A 21,379-nucleotide genomic window follows, 5' to 3' on the forward strand; every position below is an offset into this window, starting at 1 on the left:
CTTTTATGCCACCATATATTCGTCTTAGAATTTGTCGCTCAAAACGTTTGAGCAGTTCTTGGTCATTCTGAGTGAGTGACCAAGTTTCTGAGCCATATGTTAGCACTGGTCTTATTAGTGTTTTGTAGACAGTCAATTTAATTTTTCTAGGTATTTTTGAGGCCATCTGTCTTCTTAAGCCATAGTAGCACTTATTGGCGAGTACTATTCTTCTTTTAATTTCTTCACTGGCATTGTTATCTTTAGTTAGCAGCGAGCCTAAGTATATGAAGGTGTCGACACCTTCCAGTTCTAGGTCATCAAATATTATTCTTGCAGGTGTCGGGTTGCTTGACCTAGTGCAACACATATATTTGGTCTTTTGAACATTTATATTTAGCCCCATTCTCTGTGCAGGTGCTCTTAACGACCGAAATGCTTCAGTCAGAGATTCTTTAGATCTACCTATGATGTCTATGTCATCTGCGTATCCGACAATTTGTACTGATTTGTTAAAGATAGTACCATTCGTGTTAATTTGGGACTCTCGAATTATTTTTTCTAATGCCAGGTTAAATAAGAGACACGATAGTCCATTTTTGCAATGGAAGGGTCTTGAGAAATCGTTCTGGATCTTTACCACGCTCTCTGCTCCTGTGAGCGTAAGTTCAGTTAATTGGACAAGATAATAATAATAATAATAGAGTTTATTTGTAGCAACCTAGTACATAATAAATAAACTCAGTTTCTCACTGAAGTTGTTAGTCACATGGGCTACAACTTGTGCGTAAGGGTTAAATTTAGATTATAAAACAACATGAATTTATCTTAAAATTTACAAAAAAGGATCGAATATAGTCTTGTTCATTCTTGTTCGCTCATCTGTCTTTAAATTTGGGCTCCTCTTTTCACTAATTCAGTTAACTTTAAATTTTGTTTATCGGACCTACAAAAATCTCTAATAAAATTCAACAAAGGATTGCGAAAACTTCGGATGAGATTCTTCTGGCAGGACTTCGTTTTCTATAAGAATTTTCATGATATTGTGAAGGTGTTTTATCCATCTTCACTATAATTTTTACAATTTAAATATTTAGAAGTGACTTTTGAAATAAATCATTTTTGACATATTCTGACATACAGATAAAGCGATATTTTAAATTCTACCATAGCAAGTAGAAGTTTACCTCTATTAACTGAGTCGTATGCGGCTTTGAAGTCCACGAATATGTGGTGGGTGTCGACGCCGAACTCTAGGGTTTTTTCAAGGATCTGCCTCACTGTAAATATCTGGTCCGTTGTTGATTTATTAGGACGGAAACCGCACTGATATCCTCCTACTATTTCTTCAGCGTAGGGGAGAAGTCTTTTGTACAATACGTCAAATTGTGCTACATAATTAAGTTAAAAATAATGTGAAAGTTTTTGACTGAATTGTGAAAACTTGATAGATGGCAATAGAATGGGATAAAATGGTGCAATGACTCGACTTTTTTCAACTTTAGTTTTTTAGTTAAATTAGTGATTGGTGTTCAATTTTCGTAAAATTTGCAGTGGTGAGTGTTAATATTGTTCTAATGTTGTTCTATGTGAACGTTAGTTTTTAATTAATTTTAATATATTAATAGAAATATGTTAATTTCTAAAAGATGAATATTGTCGATTGGAATTTTTTCATACGGGTGATTGTAAAAATCTTTTTGTTGAGCAAATCTCTTCTGTTACTGCTCTTTTAGAAAATATCGCATGTTGTCAAAAAGAAATAGCAAAAAAATGCGCTGTATCTATATCTTTAGTTCGAAGATTGAGTCAAAAACCTAAAGGGAAACATCATGTTACATCGATTTGGAGGAGTTGGTATGGCAGAAAGATTTCAGTCACTCCCAGAGGGCAAAGATTTTTAACAAATTTGGCTGTAAAATACAGAAGAGTCACCCATAGCGATATACGGAATGAATTGGAAGAATCAGAGTGTTCAGTATCGAGTCCACTATACGCCGCAATTTGTACAGCATGGGATTCAAATGTCATAGGCCAGTTAAGGAACCAACTAAACAAACAACTATCACCACAAATGCTCAAAAGGGCTTAGTTTGGACCAATTTGCATTAATATTTTATAGTCATATAATATTTATGCAAATTTTCCGAAACTAAGCGTTTCTTGAGCATTTGTGGTGATGGTTTTTGTTTCTTAGCTGGCCTATGACATTTGAATCCCATACTGTACAAATTTCGGCGTACAGTGGACCCCGATACTGAACACTCTGCTTCTTCCAATTTATTCCTTATATCGCTATGGGTGACTCTTTTTTGTTTTACAGCCAATTTCATTAAAAATCGTTGCCCTCTGGGAGTGACTGAAATCTTTCTGCCATACCAACCCCTCCAAATCGATGTAACATGATGTTTCCCTTTAGCTTTTTGACTCAACCTTCGAATTAAAGATTAAGATACACCGCATTTTTTTGCTATTTCTTTTTGACAACATGCGATATTTTGTAAAAGGGCAGTAACAGAAGAGATTTGCCCAACAAAAAGATTTTTACAATCACCCGTATGAAAAAATTCCAATCGAAGATATTCATCTTTTAGAAATTAATATATTTCTATTAATATATTAAAATAAATTAAAAACTAACGTTCACATAGAACAACATTAGAACATTATTAACACTTGCCACTGCAAATTTTACGAAAATTGAACAAGAATCACTAATTTAACTAAAACACTAAAGTTGAAAAAAATCGAGTCATTGCGCCCTTTTATCGCATTATATTGGCATCTGTCAAGTTTTCACAATACAATAAAAAAATTTACCATTCTTAGCTTAATTACAGTAAGAAAAATGAAAGAATACCCATGAACGAACACATAAAACACGCTGTATTTTCCTGTCACCGTGTCAAACAAAAAATTGGCCAGCGCAAGTACATGTAATAATTATTGTTACATGTACTTGCACTGAACAATTTTCTTTGTGACACGGTGACTGGAAAATACAGCGTGTTTTATATGTTCGTTCATGGGTATTCTTTCATTTTTCCGACTGTATGTAGCACGATTATTAAGTAATTGTTATTTAACCCATTTAGCAGTTCAGTATAACTTTGAAGATACTTCAAGGTTCTTTTTTGCAAGATGCTGTTGAAAAGATAATGCATTGATCGATAGAGCACCTAACAAAAAAAAGAAGGTGGCACTTAGAGAGTGCCGACAGAAGTGAGTACTTCTTACAATTCGATTAGATTCAATTTTATTTAATTTTAAAATCAAAATTATCCAAATCGATCCAGTAATTCTCAAGTTGTTATAAAAAACATGTATATTACTGTATACCGTGACGTTACTGTATGCGTCTCCAATTTTTTAATGACGCTAAATAGGATTTCGGGCCCGTGCAAAAACATCATACCGAGCGATGTATTCACCTTCAAAAAGTATGAAATTTAAAAGAAATACAGCGCATAAGGTAAGACATTCAATTATTTTCAATGGGAAATAAGCCACAATTTTACAAAAAAATGATTATATTAACGTTTCGACGCCCAAGTCGGGTGTCGTTGTCAAAATAATACTGACTTGGGCGTCGAAACGTTAATATAATCATTTTTTTGTAAAATTGTGGCTTATTTCCCATTGAAAATAATTGAATATAAAAATGCCACAAGGAAATAGCTTCAGAACAACAATAAGGTAAGACGCTTAGAAGATGTTCAGCGTAAAAATAATATTCACCTAACGCCAAGAGGTAGGTAGATAAGAGTTACGAATATAGAAGTGTTGAGGAGAATAATAGGCAGAGAGAGAGGGAAATTGAAAACACAATAAAAGAAAGGAAGTTGCAATATTTCGGGCATGTGATCAGGGATGAAAGATATAACATCTTGAGACTCATAATTCAAGGAAAAACAGAGGGTAGGAGAAGCGTAGGAAGGACACGCGTTTCCTGGTTGAAGAACCCGAGAGAATGGTTTGATTGCAGCTCAACGCAACTGTTCAGATCAGCTGCCTCGAAGGTTAAAGTAGCCATGATGATTGCCAACCTTCGACGCGGAGATGGCACTTAAAGAAGAAGAACGCCAAGAACCGCAAGTTCCTGGAACACATTTTAGAGGAATGCTAACGTCTAATGATGGGAGATAGAAGAGAAGTCTGATTTTGTCCCGCATAGGGATCAACATAAAGGGTTACATTTTACTAATCCTTCATGGAAGCAATGTATATTCGGCCTACCAATTTACTATAACCAGAAACTTTAAGGTAAGTAAAAAATAAAAATAATTTTGTAGAAATGCGTAACATGTTTATTAAATAAATCATTAGGTGGCTGATGTGAAAATTGACATTTTATAAATTTAATATAATCTTGACTATATATCAGTACAGTCAATTATTCGAGAATAGCCTCTTAACATTCATATAAAAATACTGCCCTAAATTACCATTTAGAATAGCTATATTCTGAAAAGTGCAACTATGAAAGTTGATAATACATAAATAAATATAAATATATATAATAAATACATAATAAAATAAATTTAAGAACGTTAAATGAACTGACAACGAACGTTAATGTTGCAATCTTTAAACTAATTAGTTAACTGTTGTAAAAAATAATTTGTTGTACCTTGTAGCAGTACTGAAGGTAGAATTTTCATTCCGAAAATGTTCTGTGATGTATCCCGAAAGGGTTCTTTTATAAATATACCTTTTATAAAGGATATTTTTTAATTATAAATCGGTTTTAAAATTAGAATCATATACCTAGAGTCAATTGAGTAGTACAATATAACCTGTCCCATCCGGACCTCCCCATATCCGGATCTTCCGAGAAAGGCAGTCCTGCTATTGGACAACGCACCATCTCATCCCGATCCAGAAGAAAAGAACAAACAGATGGCGAAGTAAAGTATCTTTTTGCACCCAAATGTTACATCCCTATGTCAGCCTATGGACCAAACTGTTATAGAATCTATAAAACGTGTCAATCGATGAAAGTTATTGATGGCGTTGATTGCTGGAATGGATGAAGGAGAAAACGTTACAGAGACTCTAAAAAAAGCGGATATATCCCGATATTTTCATATATCCAGTTGATATCCGGATTTTTTCATATCCGGATCGGTCTGTCGCCACATTGATCCGGATGTGACAGATTTTATTGTATATCAATTTCGATCTAAAGTCATGCTCATCCAAATATACAAATATAACGTTCTTTCAACTTTTTTAATCTAAAAATTTTCAAAGAAAGACACTTCTAGAGTTTTTTTATAGAATATAATAATATCTAAAATAAAACTACAATATATATTCGTTGTTTGTATTGCTAAGTATGCCTGTTTATACAGTGAGCACGTAAAGGTTGGAATAAATTCATTTTCTCGAGAATGGACAATTTTGAAAAAAAATCCCGAAACAGGTCGATTTTTATTTTTAAATTACGACTTTTTGGCATATTATATATCATACTAGTGACGTAACCCATTTGGGCGTGATGACGTCATCGATGATTTTTTTAAATGAGAATAGGGGTCGTGTCATAACTCATTTGAAAGGTAATTTAATTCTCTATTATTATGTTAATATAAACATTAACATAATATTTATACAGGGTGTCCAAAAAAATATTTTTTGGATTAAATTTATTGACATAAAAAGAAGAATCTGTGTAATTTATTTAATTCAAAACACATTTTACTGCTATCAGAAAACAGGAAAAAATGTTTATTTGTTAAATACAAATATTGTTTTTTGCAAATTCAATATTAAAGCAGCCACCCACCTGCCTATTGACAATTTGAGCATTTAATTTAAGCGAAAAGCGACAAGTTTTTTCAAATTAACATTTTTTTTTTTGTTTTCTGAGAGTAGTAAAATGTATTTTGAATTAAACAAATTATACATATTCTTCTTTTTATGTCAATAAATTTTGTTAAAAAAAATTTTTTTCGACACCCTGTATAAATAATTATGTAAATGTTTATACTACTGAATATAGAATTGAATTACCTTTCAAATGAGCTGTCACACGACCCCTATTCTCATTTAAAAAAATCATCGATGACGTCATCACGCCCAAATGGGTGACGTCACTAGTATGATATATATGCCAAAAAGTCGTAATTTAAAAATAAAAATTTACCTGTTTCGGGATTTTTTTCCAAAATCGTCCATTCTCGAGAAAATGAATTTATTCCAACCTTTACGTGCTCACTGTATAAATAACATCATAGATATACTTTTTTCAGTATTAAAAAAATTTGCTACACCTCCCATTCGTCTCGTATCTTGGTTTGACTTTTTTTCTTTCTTGTCTTAGAAAGTCAAATTAGATATTTGATGTATTTTTCATTGCTATAGTCATTACCACCATACCACAAATAAAAGTAGTTATATATCTTACAAACGGCGCATTATAAATTAAATTCAGAATAACTAAAGATCCAAATAATACTGGAATAATGAAGTTGCACCTTTCAGAACCTAATCACTTAGACTTTGTTGAACATTAAAATAAATAAATACATTGTTTTTAAATAATGGCAATTTCTACACCTCCTCTTCATCCTTCAGCAAAGGCCTAATGTCTTCGTCGTCAGATTCGAATCTCTTTTCGTTGTGCCCTAAAAAAATAGCAACGTCCTGGAACTCTAAAGCCACAATGAAGAATCACTAAGGTGACAACATACTAATTTTTTCTGTGCAATGTACTACCTATTTGATGCTTGTGCTCTGTGTATGTGATAATGTAACAAAATATGTAAAAAGACATTCATTAATTATAGGTACTACTAATTCATAGTCATATTATTTCAATACTGTTACGTTAGCTACCTGACAATGACCCACTAGAGAATTCTATTCATCTATTCATATCAGCCGCACCACAACTGACTCATCTATGGTGAGATTTGTTCTGCTTAGACAAGGCGAAAACGGCGGGTTCGTTGGAAAAAATATTCCCATGAGATTTTTTTGCATAATAACATTCGTAATACACCCCAGGATAAGGTTCAAGAAGTCGCCCACGAGAAAAGTGGTCCAATTTTTTTTAACAATTTTTTTTAATCAAATTGCAATTATTATTGCAAAAAAATTATTATTTTTGGTCTGGACAAATTTTTTTGAGGTTTTTTAGACCATTTTGGGCAAAAAAGGTCTCTTGTAATTTTTCTCTGAAGTTGATGGTTTTCGAGTTGTAAGCAATTTAAAATTTGAAAAACGCAAAAATAGCCATTTTTAAAAGTTAATAACTCGGTTAAAAATTATTATTATAAAAGTCAGAAAGTTACTAAATCAAAGCTTAAAGCCCCCCTACATAATCCTGAAAGAAATTTGTGTCATTAATTTATTACTAAGCTGTTATTAGCCCAATAAATGACCGTTTTGGAGTGTAATTTCCAAGGGCAACTCCGAATTGCATGAAAATTTGGATTTAGGTTCTACTTACCCTCCACTTCAAAGTTGAATTTGTGCCGTTGGTTGCTTTTACTTGGGGGGTGACATTCACCCCTTCCCCGAGGGTGAAAAGCGCGTGTTTAAAATAAGGTCGGAAATGGATAAATTGACTTATTTTAAGCACCTTTTGTTCTATAAAGTTTTTTACGCAAGTCAATACTTTTTGAGTTATTCGCGATTTAAAATGTTGATTTTTCGACAAAAAAACTACGTTTTCAGACCGTTTTTCCCAAATAACTCAAAAAGTAAATATTTTATCGAAAAAAATATTTTTAGCAAAAGTGTAGCCTATAAAAAAAACGAAAAAAAATGGTGTACCAGTAAAGTCTACAAATTGAGTAGAAGCAAAGTTGTAGCTCATGAAAAATACGTTCTTATTCGTCTAATTCCAAATCGAATTCGTCTAATGCCAAACGCGAAATCACCGAAGAAAGAAGGGTTTTTTGGGAAAACCTTATTAACATTTTTAAAGTATCGAAAAAAAGCTTATTATTTGTTTTTTACAAAAGTTTACAGCATCAAAAATAAACGAGTTACACTGGAAAAAAAAAACGTTGGTCCCTTTTTTTTGGTAAAAAAATCGTGAAAACCTCCCTCTATTTAGCACCCTAAATGAAATTAATCGTTTGGATTTACCATCTATTTTAACTGTATGTATATTGTTTATATGATCTGTAAGTTTGATTGGTTTGAATTGCTTATTTTTGAAAACATTTGGTTTTATATTAAAAAAATTTTTCTAAAAATTTTTGAAAAATTTCATTTTTTCAAAATAATTTAAAAAGTATTAGTGTTAAGAAAAATCTTAAAGAGTAAAAAAATGTAGGTTTTGCTATTATAATTATGCCAGTTTCATTTTGTTTCTCCGTAAGACAAAAATTGGTTAAGATATGGCTGTTCAAAATTTGCATACACTCGTGATTAGTGACCCATTCAAGCTTTCTCAATTATAACCCTTTCAAAAATAAACATTTTAAACCGGTGAGACTGGCAGATCATATAAAAAATAGATCGGTAAATAAATTGTTTGTAAAGCGGTAGCGATTAATTTTATTTGGGGAGCTAAACGCGGCGAGATTTTCATGATTTTTTACAAAAAACTGAAACGTCTGAAAACGTAGTTTTTTTGTCGAAAAATCAACATTTTCAATGGCATATAACTCGAAAAGTATTGACTTAGCGAACGGCTCCACGGGCGAGAAATTGACGCTAGCAGTAGCAGTAAAATGAACTTAAGGTTCCGCGGAACGGAATGGGAATAGCCGAACTGAACCGACTACGCACAAGTCCTGTAGTCGGTACAGTTCGGCTATTCCTATTCCGTTCCGCGGAACCTTAAGTTCATTTTACTGCTACTGCTAGCGTCAATTTCTCGCCCGTGGAGCCGTTCGCTTACGTAAAAAACTCTATAGAACAAAAGTTGCTTAAAATCAGTCAATTTATCCATTTCCGGTATTATCTTGAACGTATGTTTTTTCACCCCCGAGAAGGGGTGACTGTCACCCCCCAAGTAAAAGCAACCAACGGCACAAATTCAACTTTGAAGTGGAGGGTAAGTAGAACCTAAATCCAAATTTTCATGCAATTCTGAGTTGCCCCTGAAAATTACACGGTAACGCCGAATTTCCAGTTCATTTACTGGGCTATATTTTTAATTATTAACAATAAGCCGTAAGAGCGTATTGACGCGGCTGTAAATGTGCCGGACTGCCGGAATGACATCTCTCTCGCACTCACCATAGATGGCCGCCTAATACGTGCTGGCGCTCATTATTATTAGATAAAAATAACAGCTTATTAATAAAATTATGACAAAAATTTCTTCATGATCTTGTAGGGGGGCTTTAAACTTTGATTTAGTCACTTTCTGACTTTCATAATAATAACTTTTAACCAATTTATTAAGCCTTGAAAATCGCCATTTTTCGTTTTTTTCAATTTTAAATTGTTTATAACTCGAAAACGATCAACTTTAGAGAAAAATTACAACAGACCTTTTTTGTCCAGAATGGCCCAAAAAAAAAATAACAAAAATTTGTACGGGCCAAAAATATTGCTTTTTGCAATTTGATTAAAAAAAATTGGACCACTTTTCACGTGGGCGACTTCTTGAACCTTATTCTGGGATGTCTTACGAATGTGATTATGCAAAAAAATCTCATGGGAATATTTTTTCCAACGAACCCGCCGTTTTCACCTTGTCTAACTACTACTAAGCTCTCCTGATATCTGTTTTAGTAAAACTTGATTCAAATGGAAACAGTTGATATAAGAAGGAGAATCAGACAAGGGGTGGTATGAATAAAAACGGAGTATAAACTCCGAGTATGTTCTCATGAGTATGAGCATAAAGTATGTTTATACTCCATATCATATGAATAAAAATATTTGATGTACATATTGAGTCTCTACTCACAGTACATAAGAGTACACACTCTCTATTTGATTGTTAACCTTGTAGAATGGAGTATGTACTCCAACATTTGGAATATAAACTACATGCTCATGTTTATTCATACGATCCAAGGGTGCATTTTTTATCTGCTCATACTTTACCTGTGCTTGGAAAAATGGTTGAAAATGCCTTATAGGATAATACAATTGGAATAAACGTCAACGGTGTTCCTATTATTAACAATCGACAACACGCAGATGATACGGTTTTTATCGGAGTATACGGAGACATATTGACATATATATCAATAAAATATCATTTGGCAGCATGCGACGAGCAAAACATAAAGAGATAACTAAATATATAGTAATAACTAAAACTTAAATCATTGATAGCGGCATACAAGTTAGCGATCAGCCACTTCCAATAATTGTCAATCAAACTTACCTGGGCTGCAAAATAACTAGCAATTGGGGCGCATCTTCAAAAATTCGTTGTCGCATTGCATAAGTAAGAATAGCTTTCTTTAAGTATAAGGGCCGGTTGATCGAACGCTAATCAAGAAGTTGATTATAATTAAGTCCCCTTAACAACCATCAAATGACAACACCCCTCATTCGTACGTCAATCAGTTGATCGTAATCAATTATGTTAATTATCATTATGATAATTAACATAATTGATTGATTAATTAATTATTAATTAACATAACAATTATTAACATAATTTATTAATAAATCTCATAATTGTAATCAATTATGTTTTCAGCAACCCAAACAAAGTTGACATTGACAGTTAGTGACAGTAATTAAATATTTGATAATGATCAGTCGATTCCATTTTTGATTAGCGTTCGAACAACCGGCCCTTAGAGAATTAATTTTTGTAAGCACGATTCAAGTATGGATCTAAAGATCGGAATCCTAAAATTTTGTGTTTTCCGAGTTGCTTACGGAGTAAAAAGCATGGACCACACTAGAGAGCATTTTAAAAACTAAAAGGATGCGAAATGTGGTGTTACATAAGAACATTAAGATGCAAAAAATATTCGAAAGACGTCCAGAAAGACGAACATCGTAGTAAAAAGCAAAAACAGTGGTATGCACAAACTGTTCCTGATAGTAGTTAATAAGGTGATAATCGCCATTTCAAATGACATTGCCAAATGCCTTGTTGCCAAAACATAAAAGCGAAATTTCATGTTAATGGAAATTACATACCAACCGGTCAATGGAAGTTATAAATTTTATTGATCTTATAAGAATCATAAAAAATGGCAAAAATCACGCAGTTTATTTTTGAAGTGAAAACTTCTGTAGGGACGGTGTGCGATTTTTGGATAGGGGAAAAAGCATTGAATTCGCGACCGTCATCGCTTATGCTATATATTATTTGTATGTACATATGAATTGTATAGAAGTATTTAAATTTAAAAGAAATGTAAAACCTATTTTAGGATGGGGAAAAAAGATTTATTTCGCGACCGTCATCTCTTCGACGACATAAATTTTGTACGTATATTTATTGAAGCGAAAACTTCTTGAGGGCCTTTATGCGCTTTTTGAATGGGTAAAAAATATTAAATTAGCGACCGCCATCGCTTCGACGAAATAAATTTTTGAAGTGAAAATTTCTTTAGGGATGTTGTGCACTTTTTAGATGGAAAAAAGTATTGAATTAGCGACCGTCATCGCTTCAAAGAAAAAAATAGTTTAAGTGAAAACTTCTTGAGGGACGTTGTGCACTTTTTGGATGGGAAAAAGTAATAAATTAGCGACCGTCATCGTTTCGATGAAATTGATTTTTGAAGTGAAAACTTCTTTTGAGGACGTTGTGCACTTTTTGGATGGTGAAAAATGGTTACATTAGCGACCGTTATCGCTTCGACAAAATACATTTTTAAAGTGAAAACTTCTTTAGGGACGTTGTGCACGTTTTGTATGGAAAAAAGTATTAAATTAGCGAACGTCATCACTTCGATGAAATAAATTTTTGAAGTGAAAACTTCTTGAGAGACGTTGTGCACTTTTTGGATGGAGAAAATTATTAAATTAGCAACCGTCATCGCTTCGACCAAATAAATTTTTGAAGTGAAACCTTTTTTAGGGACGTTGTGGATTTTTTTGGATGGGAAAAAGTATTAAATTAGCGACCGTCATCGCTTCGACGAAATAAATATTTGAAGTAAAAACTTCTTGAGGGACGTTGTGCACTTTTTGGATGGGGAAAAAGTATAAAATTAGCGACCGTTATCGCTTCGACGAAATAAATTTTTGAAGTGAAATTTTCTTTAGGGACGTTGTGCACATTTTGGATGGGAAAAGTATTAATTTAGCGACCGTCATCTCGACCATCATCGCTTCGACGAAATAAATATTTGAAGTGAAAACTACTTTAGGGACGTCGTGCACTTTTTAGATGGGGAAAAAGTATTAAATTAGCGACCGTTATCGCTTCGACGAAATTAATTTTGAATTAAAAATTTCTTTAGGGACGTTGTGCACTTTTTGGATGGGATAAAGTATTAAATTAGCGACCGCCATCGCGACCATCATTTCGACGAAATAAATACTTGAAGTAAAACCTCCTGGAGGGACGTTGTGCACTTTTTGGATGGGGAAAACGTATTAAATTAGCGACCGTCATCGCTTCGACGAAATAAATTTTTAAATTGAAAATTTCTTTAGGGACGTTGTGCACTTTTTGGATGGGAAAAAGTATTAAATTAGCGACCGTCATCGCGACCATCATCGCTTCGATGAGATAAATATTTGAAGTGAAAACTTCTTGAGGGACGTTGTGCACTTTTTGGGTGGGGAAAAATATTAAATTAGGGAACTTTATCGCTTCGACGAAATAAATTTTTGAATTGGAAACTTCTTTAGGGACGTTGTGCACTTTTTGGATGGGAAAAGTATTGAATTTGCGACCGTCATCACTTGAAATAAATTTTGTACGTATATAAATTATGTGTCTGTATACATAAATAGCATAGGGTATACGCATCGCGTATATGATATTAGGTATAGCACTTCTTTTTTTGTTCTGCACTACACATGTTCTTCATTGACTTTAAACAGGCTTACGACTCAGTAGACCGAGATATGCTATATGAAGCAATGAGATCCTTGGGTATTTCAGGAAAGCTGGTTAAATTAGTGAGAATGACGCTCAACAATACAAAAAACAGGATAACACTGGAAGGAAATTTTTCAAAACAATTCACAGTGAATAAAGGACTGAAACAGGGTGACCCTCTATCTACAGACTTATTTAACTTGGTACTAGAGCACATAGTAAGAAGGATAAAAATTAGTACAAGCGGTACCATATTTAACAACAGACAGGACCAAAAGTTCGAAGCGGAAGCAAAAAGGTATGGATTAAGAATCAACCAAGGAAAAACACAATACATGGTAATGAAAGGAGATATAAATAAAGAGGATAACTATATAAAAATGAAAGGAGAAGGAGATGAATATAAATTTAAGGAAGTAGCAGAATTCGAATACCTGGGAGTGACTGTAACCAGTACTGGAAGGGAAGAAAAAGAAATAGATAAAAGATTATTGAAGGGAAGTCGAGTTGTGGGTGCCTTAAACACGATATTAAAAGCAAAAAATGTATAAATAAACGCGAAAATCAGAATGTATGAAACGATAATACGGCCCACAGTGTTGTATGCGAGCGAAACGTGGGTAATGAATCAACAAGAGGAGAAGAAGATACAGATATGGGAAAGGAAGGTCCTGAGAAAAATTTTTGGAGGTATACAGATAGCGGAGAAAACCTGGAGGAGACGAACAAATGAAGAAGTAATGAGTATGTATGGGAGACCAAAAATAACGACAAAAATACGAGCCCAAAGAGTTAGATGGCTGGGACATATTACTCGAATGCCAGAAACTAGAAACGTCAAACGAATATTGAATGACAGAGCATTGGGAAAAAGGAGACGAGGTCGCCCAAGGAAGAGATGGTTAGAGGCTGCAGAGAGGGATTTGGAAGAAATCGGGGTGAAGGACTGGAGAAAGAGTGCAGAGGACCGAAAAGAATGGAGACATAGTATCCAGAATTTAGAAGCCGTAGGCCTATAAGGCCTGTTAGCGCTGTTATATATTCGCGGTATGCAAGTACTTGGAAGGGAAACGAGAAACGACCGTGCGCGAGTCGCGGAGAATATTTCAACTATCTTAAATAATTCATATTGTCAATTGAAATTGTCAAATTGACGTATATTTCATACCTTCTGTCATTGAAGCAGAAAAATTATATATTGCTCCACAATATTGATACGATATGCAATTATTATAAAGGTAAATTTAATTAATTGTATTTTGCTTGCAGTACTGCATTTTAATAACTAATTTTATTTACTACATACAATTGTTTACGTTTGCATAGCATAACCTGCATCTTATTTTTTCTTCTTATTATTTTTTTGGACTATGGCCTTGACAATTATCCAGCAACCCGGACTAATATAATTGGCCAATATAATTAAAAGTGCGAATAAAAGTACAGAGCGTAGAAATAGATGTCGCTTTGCCGAACTTGCACGGTCCCATACTTCTTTTTTTGAATGAGGAAAAAGCATTGAGCTCGTAATTTATTTACTATAAGAAGTTTTCACTTCTGTCGGCACTCCCACGAGTGCCTTCAATTTTTTTTAATAGCTTTACAGAAACGGACTTCAATTGGGACACAATTTAAAATTTGGACACGAAAGCTGCAGACTTCATTTTTTGTTTTTTATTAACATGATACTTTGATCAGATCAAAAATTAACATTCTCGGCAAAATTCAGCTTGTTCGTTTGATTTTTAGAGGTATATACAGTAACCGCCACCCTACTAGACACATAGGAACATTGAGCTATTACAGTCCTGGGCCCTTCACTTGTTGCACTGTTTATTTTTGTCTAGTGACGTTTAGAACGTCAGAAAATGTATAGAAACTGAATATTAAGTTAGAAAGTTGACAATTATTAATAGATCAGCTGTATTTGACGCTTATAGTTGTCATTTTGTTAAAGCTGTAAAAGTTTTGTAATATTCTTGGTGTTTGAATAAAGTTATTTTAAAGAAGAGTAACAATACTACTAATTAATGTATTTTTTGTATAGAAAAAGAATTATTATTGTGAATAGTTTCTTGACGGTAACATGACACAGATGAAAGTAACATCTGAGAACGGACCGGATTAGCCCATAAGCATAGCAAGTAGGTACCTACCCATGTATCTAGTAGCGTGGCGCTTACTATACAGTGCGGTGGAATAACCATAGTATATTATAGCATCAACGTTTCGAACTTTACGCGATCCCTCTTCAGGTGACAGGCATAACTTTGATTTTTTTAAATGGTAAAGTACATCATGTGACACCTTATTTAACAGCTTTTAAAATACTGATTTCAAAAATATATATTACTTTAATCCTTTTTGAGATCGCAGGTCCAAAATTTCGGTCGAACTCTTTTTAAACGCATTTATTTTTTTCGAATTCTGAGAAAACTATAAGTATTTTTGAAAAATTTAAACGCAGAATGAAAGATTAGATTATTACCGAGGGCTGACAGTCCCTTAGAATAAACAAAAAGTTTCTTTTGAATGATATATTTGAAATTAAAAATCACACTAAATTTTCTCTTTTTTCCACCACTGTGACTTATTAAAATAAACATTATAGGAGTTCTCAGGGACTTTGGACCATCGAGAATACTGTAATATTTCATTCTGCGTTTAAATTTTTCAAAAATATTTATTGGTTTTTTCAGAATTAAAAAAAAATGATTGCATTTAGAAAGAATTCGACCGAAATTTTTCGCCTACGCTCTCAAACAGGATTAAAGTATTATACATTTTTGAACTCAGTATTTTAAGAGCTTTTAAATGAGGTGTCACATGATGTAGTTTCCCATTTAAAAAAAATCAAAGTTATGGCTGTCACCTGAAGAGGGATCGCGTAAAGTTCGAAACGTTGATGCTATAATATACTATGGTTACTTTAAAAATCGACCTGTCCGAGCGTTTTGCTTATATTCTTAAAATAAACAAGTTAACAGGGGGGGGGGCAACACTTATTCCACCGCACTGTATATAGAATCTATAAAACATATTGTAAGTCTAAATTTTGACATTACATAACAGTCATTGATCGCATAGATTTTAAATTCTCTCTGAAAATTGAGTATTGTGAGTTCACTATAGGAGTAACAAGCCAATGGTGCATTGTTAAGAGTAGGTTAGGGTAAAGAATATAAGCATGTTAGGTTTGTACAATTTTATAAATAACTATACAATGTTAATAAGTTACACTAGCAGACACAGACAGATACAGTAAAAAAGAATAAGCAAATTAGTTATTATGAAAATATTGTGAGTAGCATGAAATCACAATACTACCTATTATTTACTCAGTAACAAAATCTAAAAATCTTACCCTGTACAATTATTAAGTTCTTGATATAAATTTTATTCTTGTATAAAATTACTAAGTTACTAAGAATAAACTCTATTTAGAAAACCACTATAGAATTTTCAAAAATCTTCCAGACTAAGTGAAAAAAAAAAAGATTATTTACAACCGGGTAGTGATATATATTAGGCCTGGATCCCGCGCACTAAAAAAAATTTATTAATAGCAAGCTGAAAATTTGTTAATAGCTTAACGGTGTCTAGTCGGACAAACTTTGATGTGCGTGAACACTGGAACAGGGGAAGTTTTAATTGTGGAACAGGTTAAAAATTGGAAACGTCAGACTACAAAAACGTCCCATGTATTTTGTCGGAAAGATCTTCGAATTGATTTGTTACCCTTTCATTAAATTCTCATGCAAAAATCAGACTGCTATAAATCACCTGTCATAATTCCTGTCATTTGAGATGTTCTGGACTTATTAAAATGCTAGACCAGTAAGGATCTGTGAAAAAACGTCTATTTTTGGATGTGAGAGGTGGCATTCGGATTTTTTCAGATAGAGTTAGGTGACACCTTCAGTAATAATAATTTACTTATGCTCCTTCTCAAATATGCCCGGAACATTAATAAAAAATTTCGAAAAACGTCGATTTTTTTCTGCTTTCTTTGCTTATAACTTTAAAACGATTCGTTTTGGAACAAAGTCGTAGAGAAATAAAATAAAGATAATTGAATTTTGTATGATATACGACTGGTCAAAAATGTCTTAACTTATTACCTTTTCTGCAATATAGCAATAAATACAAAATAAGGGGGCAAAATACGCCTGTTGTTATTCAATGTTTTTAACCACTTAGAACATTAGTAATTCGCTTAGGAAATTCTTTGTAGCATACTTAAACCGTGTACCAAATTTCATTAAAATCGACCTAATAGATTTTGCATAATAAATTTGCAATCTAAATGTTTTTAAAAAAGTTCAAATTTTTTAAAATCTTTTTGAACAAAAAGTAGACCATTTAGAAGTTGGCTAATTTTTTTACATATATAGAGGTGCTCTACCTATCTAATACACTTTACAGAATTAAAATCGGATTATTTAGCCTCAGCAATGTTTTAAACTTATAAACAATTTTTTGGCTTATAAATAAATAGCTTTCTTTAATAATAAAAAAATTAATTTTTAGCACTGCAAATAATTAAAACCGGTATGATTTGACTTAAACTTTCAAATGCTGTCAGCAGAATTGCTATTTTATTTTTTTTTATCAAAAGTTATTAGAGTTAAAAATTGCAATTTTTCGATTTTTTGAAAGTTTCACTGCGTTTATCTCGAAAACTATGCATCCTACGAAAAAACTTGTAAGAACATTTTTTGCTTAGAATTACCCAAGAAATACAAAAAAATATATTATTTTGCGAAAAATCGACGTTATGTAATTCCTCAAGTTATTTGTTTATAACAATCTTATCGACATCCGGATCAACTGTTATCCAAAAAAATCGTGTTCTACGGGTCAAAAAATACATAAAAATCTTGGGTAAGTCCATCTAAATAAAGGAGCCCGTAGCACAGCCTCCTGGCCACAGCACTAATTTGTTTATAAGCCAAAAAATTGTTTATAACTTTAAAACATTGCTGAGGCTGTTAAATAATCCGATTTCAATTCTGTAAAGTGTATTAGATAGGTGGAGTGCTTCTTTATATGTAAAAAAATTGACAAATCTTTGTATGTTCTAGTTTTTGTTGTGAAAGATTTTAAAAAATTTTAATTTGTTAAAAAAAGTTTAGATTGCAAAATTATTATTCAAAATCTAGTAAGTCAATTTTAATGAAATTTGGTGTACGGTTTTAGCACATTACAAAAATTTTCTAAGCGAATTAGGAAGGTTCCAAGTGTAACCTAAGTGTTGGAAAATCATTGAATAAGGACAGACTTGTTTTGCCCCCTTATTTTATGTTTATTGCTATTCTGCAGCAAGGGTGATAAATTAAGACATTTTTAACCAATCGCATCTGATAGAAAATTTAATTATCTTTGTTTTATTCCTATACGACTTTGTGCCAAAATGAATTGTTTTAAAGTTATAAGCAAAAAAAGTAGAAAAAAAACGAACTTTTTTTGAAATTTTTAAATATTTTATTTTTTTTTTATTAATGTTCCGGGCATATTTGAGAAGGAGCATAAATCAATTAATATTAACGAAGTTATCACCTAACTTAACCCGCAAAAATCTGAATGCCACCTCTCACATCCACCTAAAAACAGATCCTTACTGGTCTATGCCCAGTTGGTGATAAATACCAGTCTGACTTTTGCATGACAGTTTAATGAAAGGGTAAAAAAATCAATTGGAAGTTCTTTCCGACAAAATATATAAGACGTTTTCGTAGTCTGACGTTCCAAATTTTTAACCTGTTCCAAAATTAAAACTTACCCTGTTCCAGTGTTCCCATACGTCAAATTTTGTCGGACGAGACACCGTTAAGCTATTAACATATTTTCAGCTTGCTATTAAATCAACTTTTTTTTGGTACGCGGGTTCCAGGTCTATATATTATGATACAATTGATCCAAAAAAGGCATAACCCAGATATCCAAAGTGAAAATTTTCCTCAAACACCAAATTGTTCTATATGGTCCACATAATATGGTTCAGTAAAAAGTTACACCATTTGGGGGGGGGGGGGGGGGAGATGAGGAAAAAGTCGATAAATTGGTGATTTTTTAAGTTTTCGTCAATATTTCTAAAACTGTGGGGTTTAGCGCGAACAATGCTGTATACAAATATTCTACATTGAATTTTGAACAAAAAAGGTCCTATGCATAATTGTTCTAAAATCAACGGTTCCGGAGTTACGGAGGGTGTTAAGTGAACAAGTATATTCAAATGGGAAATAAGCCACAATTTTACCTAAAAATGATTTTATTAACGTTTCGACGCCCAAGTCGGGTGTCGTTGTCAAAATACAAAATAATTAAATAATAAATAATACAAAATGATTTTGTATTTTGACAACGACACCCGACTTGGGCGTCGAAACGTTAATAAAATCATTTTTAGGTAAAATTGTGGCTTATTTCCCATTTGAATATACTTGATTATAAAAATGCCACAAGAAAATAGCTTCAGAACAAGTGTTAAGTGAAGGTACAAAGACAGCGAGAGACGGTTCCCCCAATAGGAAGACGATCAGTGGGAAGACCACGAAAACGATGGAAAGACAACTTACTAGAGGAACATTGAAAAAACAGACAGAGTCATGTCTATACAATAAGAAGAAGAAGAAGAAGACCTTACTCTTACCATAGAAAGCACTAGTATAAGATTAAGTCTTAACAATTAAAACTATTATTAGTCAAGTTATTGTCAATGTAACTGAGATAAACGTTCATTCAAAGGACCAAAAGAAGAGAAACTGCTTTTAAATTGAAAACGTTAATCAACAGAATCACGATAACATTGAATATGATGGCAGAACTATTTTTGTCAAAAAATGGAACATGTATACTTTGCTTTCTATCTCCTAATCGTAAATGTTCACGATATAATGATAAAAAAAAATTAATCAACCGTTTAATAATATTGTTTTCACACAATTTTTAAAAAATGTGAAAACGTTGAATTATCCCCGTCCGTCTGTCCAAACACAACTCCTTAGTTATTATAACAGGTAGAATGACAATAAACGAGGTGTAGAATGATAGCTTATAACCCAAGGTTGGTATTAAAGGTGAGAAATTTGACCTAGGACTTCCGGTTTTAGAAATACAACCGGAAGTACCGTTTTGAAGTCATAGGAATAATACAAACGATATATTATTCGACGCGCTTTAGCAAGACGAGAATAAATATTTATATTTCAGGTTTCATGACTGTCTGTCCGTCCGCGAATATAACTCCTCCATTATTAATAGAGATTTAATGACAAATTAGGTGTCGAAAACTTATAACCAAGGATGGTATTAAAGATGAGAAATTTGACCCCGAACTTCCGGTTTTTTAGAGTTGCAACCGAAAGTACCGTTTTAAAGTCACCGAAATACTATAAGAAATATATTATTCGACGTGCCCTCTCAAGATGAAACAAATGTATACTTTAACGTTTTATATTTCCGGTTAAAAATTTCTAACCGGAAGTGCCATATTATAGTCGCAGAAATACATAGTATATGTGACATATCAATCGAATCGTATTGAAAAGTCGAGCTTGAATCTTTAGTTCCGGTTTTGAAGTCATTTCCGCTTAAACAATAATTATGACCGAAAGTTTAATAGTATGGTATAGTTAGACCCAAACCCAGACATCCAAAGTCAAAGTTATCCTCCAACACCAAATTGTTCTATATGGTCCACATAATGTTCAGAAAAAAGTCACACCATTTTGAGCGTCGGGTTTGGGTGGAAGAGGGGGGAGAAATCTGCAAATTCGTAGTTTTTTACGTTTTTCGTCAATATTTCTAAAACTAAGCGGTTTAGCATGAACAACCCTCTACACAAAATTGTTCTACATTAAAATTGAGATAAAAAAGGCCCTATGCATAACCCTTCTAAAATGAACGGTTCCAAAGTTACGGAGGTAGTATAGTATAATTGGTCCAAAAAAAGGCCTAACCCAGACATCCAAAGTAAAAGTTTTCCTTCAACGCCAAATTGTTCTATATGGTCCACATATTGTTCAGTAAAAAGTTATACCATTTTGAGCGTCCGGTTTGGGGGGGAGATGGGGGAGAATTCGGTAAATTAGTAGTTTTTTTACGTTTTCCGTCAATATTTCTAAAACTATGCTTTAGCATAAGGAATGTTCAATAGAAAAATGTTCTACATAAAATTTAAAACAAAAAAGGTTCTATACATAATTGTTATAAAATCAACGGTTCCAGAGTTACCGTGGGTGAAAAGTGAAGGTTTTCGATACTTTTTATATTTACCGATTTCTCCCCCTCTCACCCCCAAACCCGACGCTCAAAATGGTGACTTTTTTCTCTACATTATGTGGACCATATAGAACAATTTGGTGTTGGAGGATAACTTTCAGTTTGGATGTCTGGGTTTTGGTATAGTTTTATCATAAATATTGCCCAAAAAATATAAAAAGTGTCGAAAACCTCGACTTT

At 32.9% G+C, this 21,379-nt stretch overlaps 1 protein-coding gene across 5 annotated transcripts in view; it reads right to left on the reverse strand.

The window, feature by feature from the left end:
• Positions 1-4,263: 4,263 nt before the first annotated feature.
• LOC114329940 (choline/ethanolaminephosphotransferase 1) overlaps positions 4,264-21,379 on the reverse strand; it is a 150,834-nt gene continuing 133,718 nt past the window's right edge. For 4 of the 5 annotated variants that reach the window (XM_050648157.1, XM_050648155.1, XM_050648153.1 and 1 more), the window contains one exon: positions 4,264-6,635. In XM_050648157.1, coding sequence (XP_050504114.1) covers positions 6,535-6,635 — 101 coding nt within the window. In that variant the 3' untranslated portion in view covers positions 4,264-6,534. The remainder of the gene's footprint in view (positions 6,636-21,379) is intronic. The other variant, XM_050648156.1, reaches the window with a different exon arrangement.

This window comes from Diabrotica virgifera, chromosome 4, assembly GCF_917563875.1.
Source record: "Diabrotica virgifera virgifera chromosome 4, PGI_DIABVI_V3a".
NCBI classification, from domain to species: domain Eukaryota; kingdom Metazoa; phylum Arthropoda; class Insecta; order Coleoptera; family Chrysomelidae; genus Diabrotica; species Diabrotica virgifera.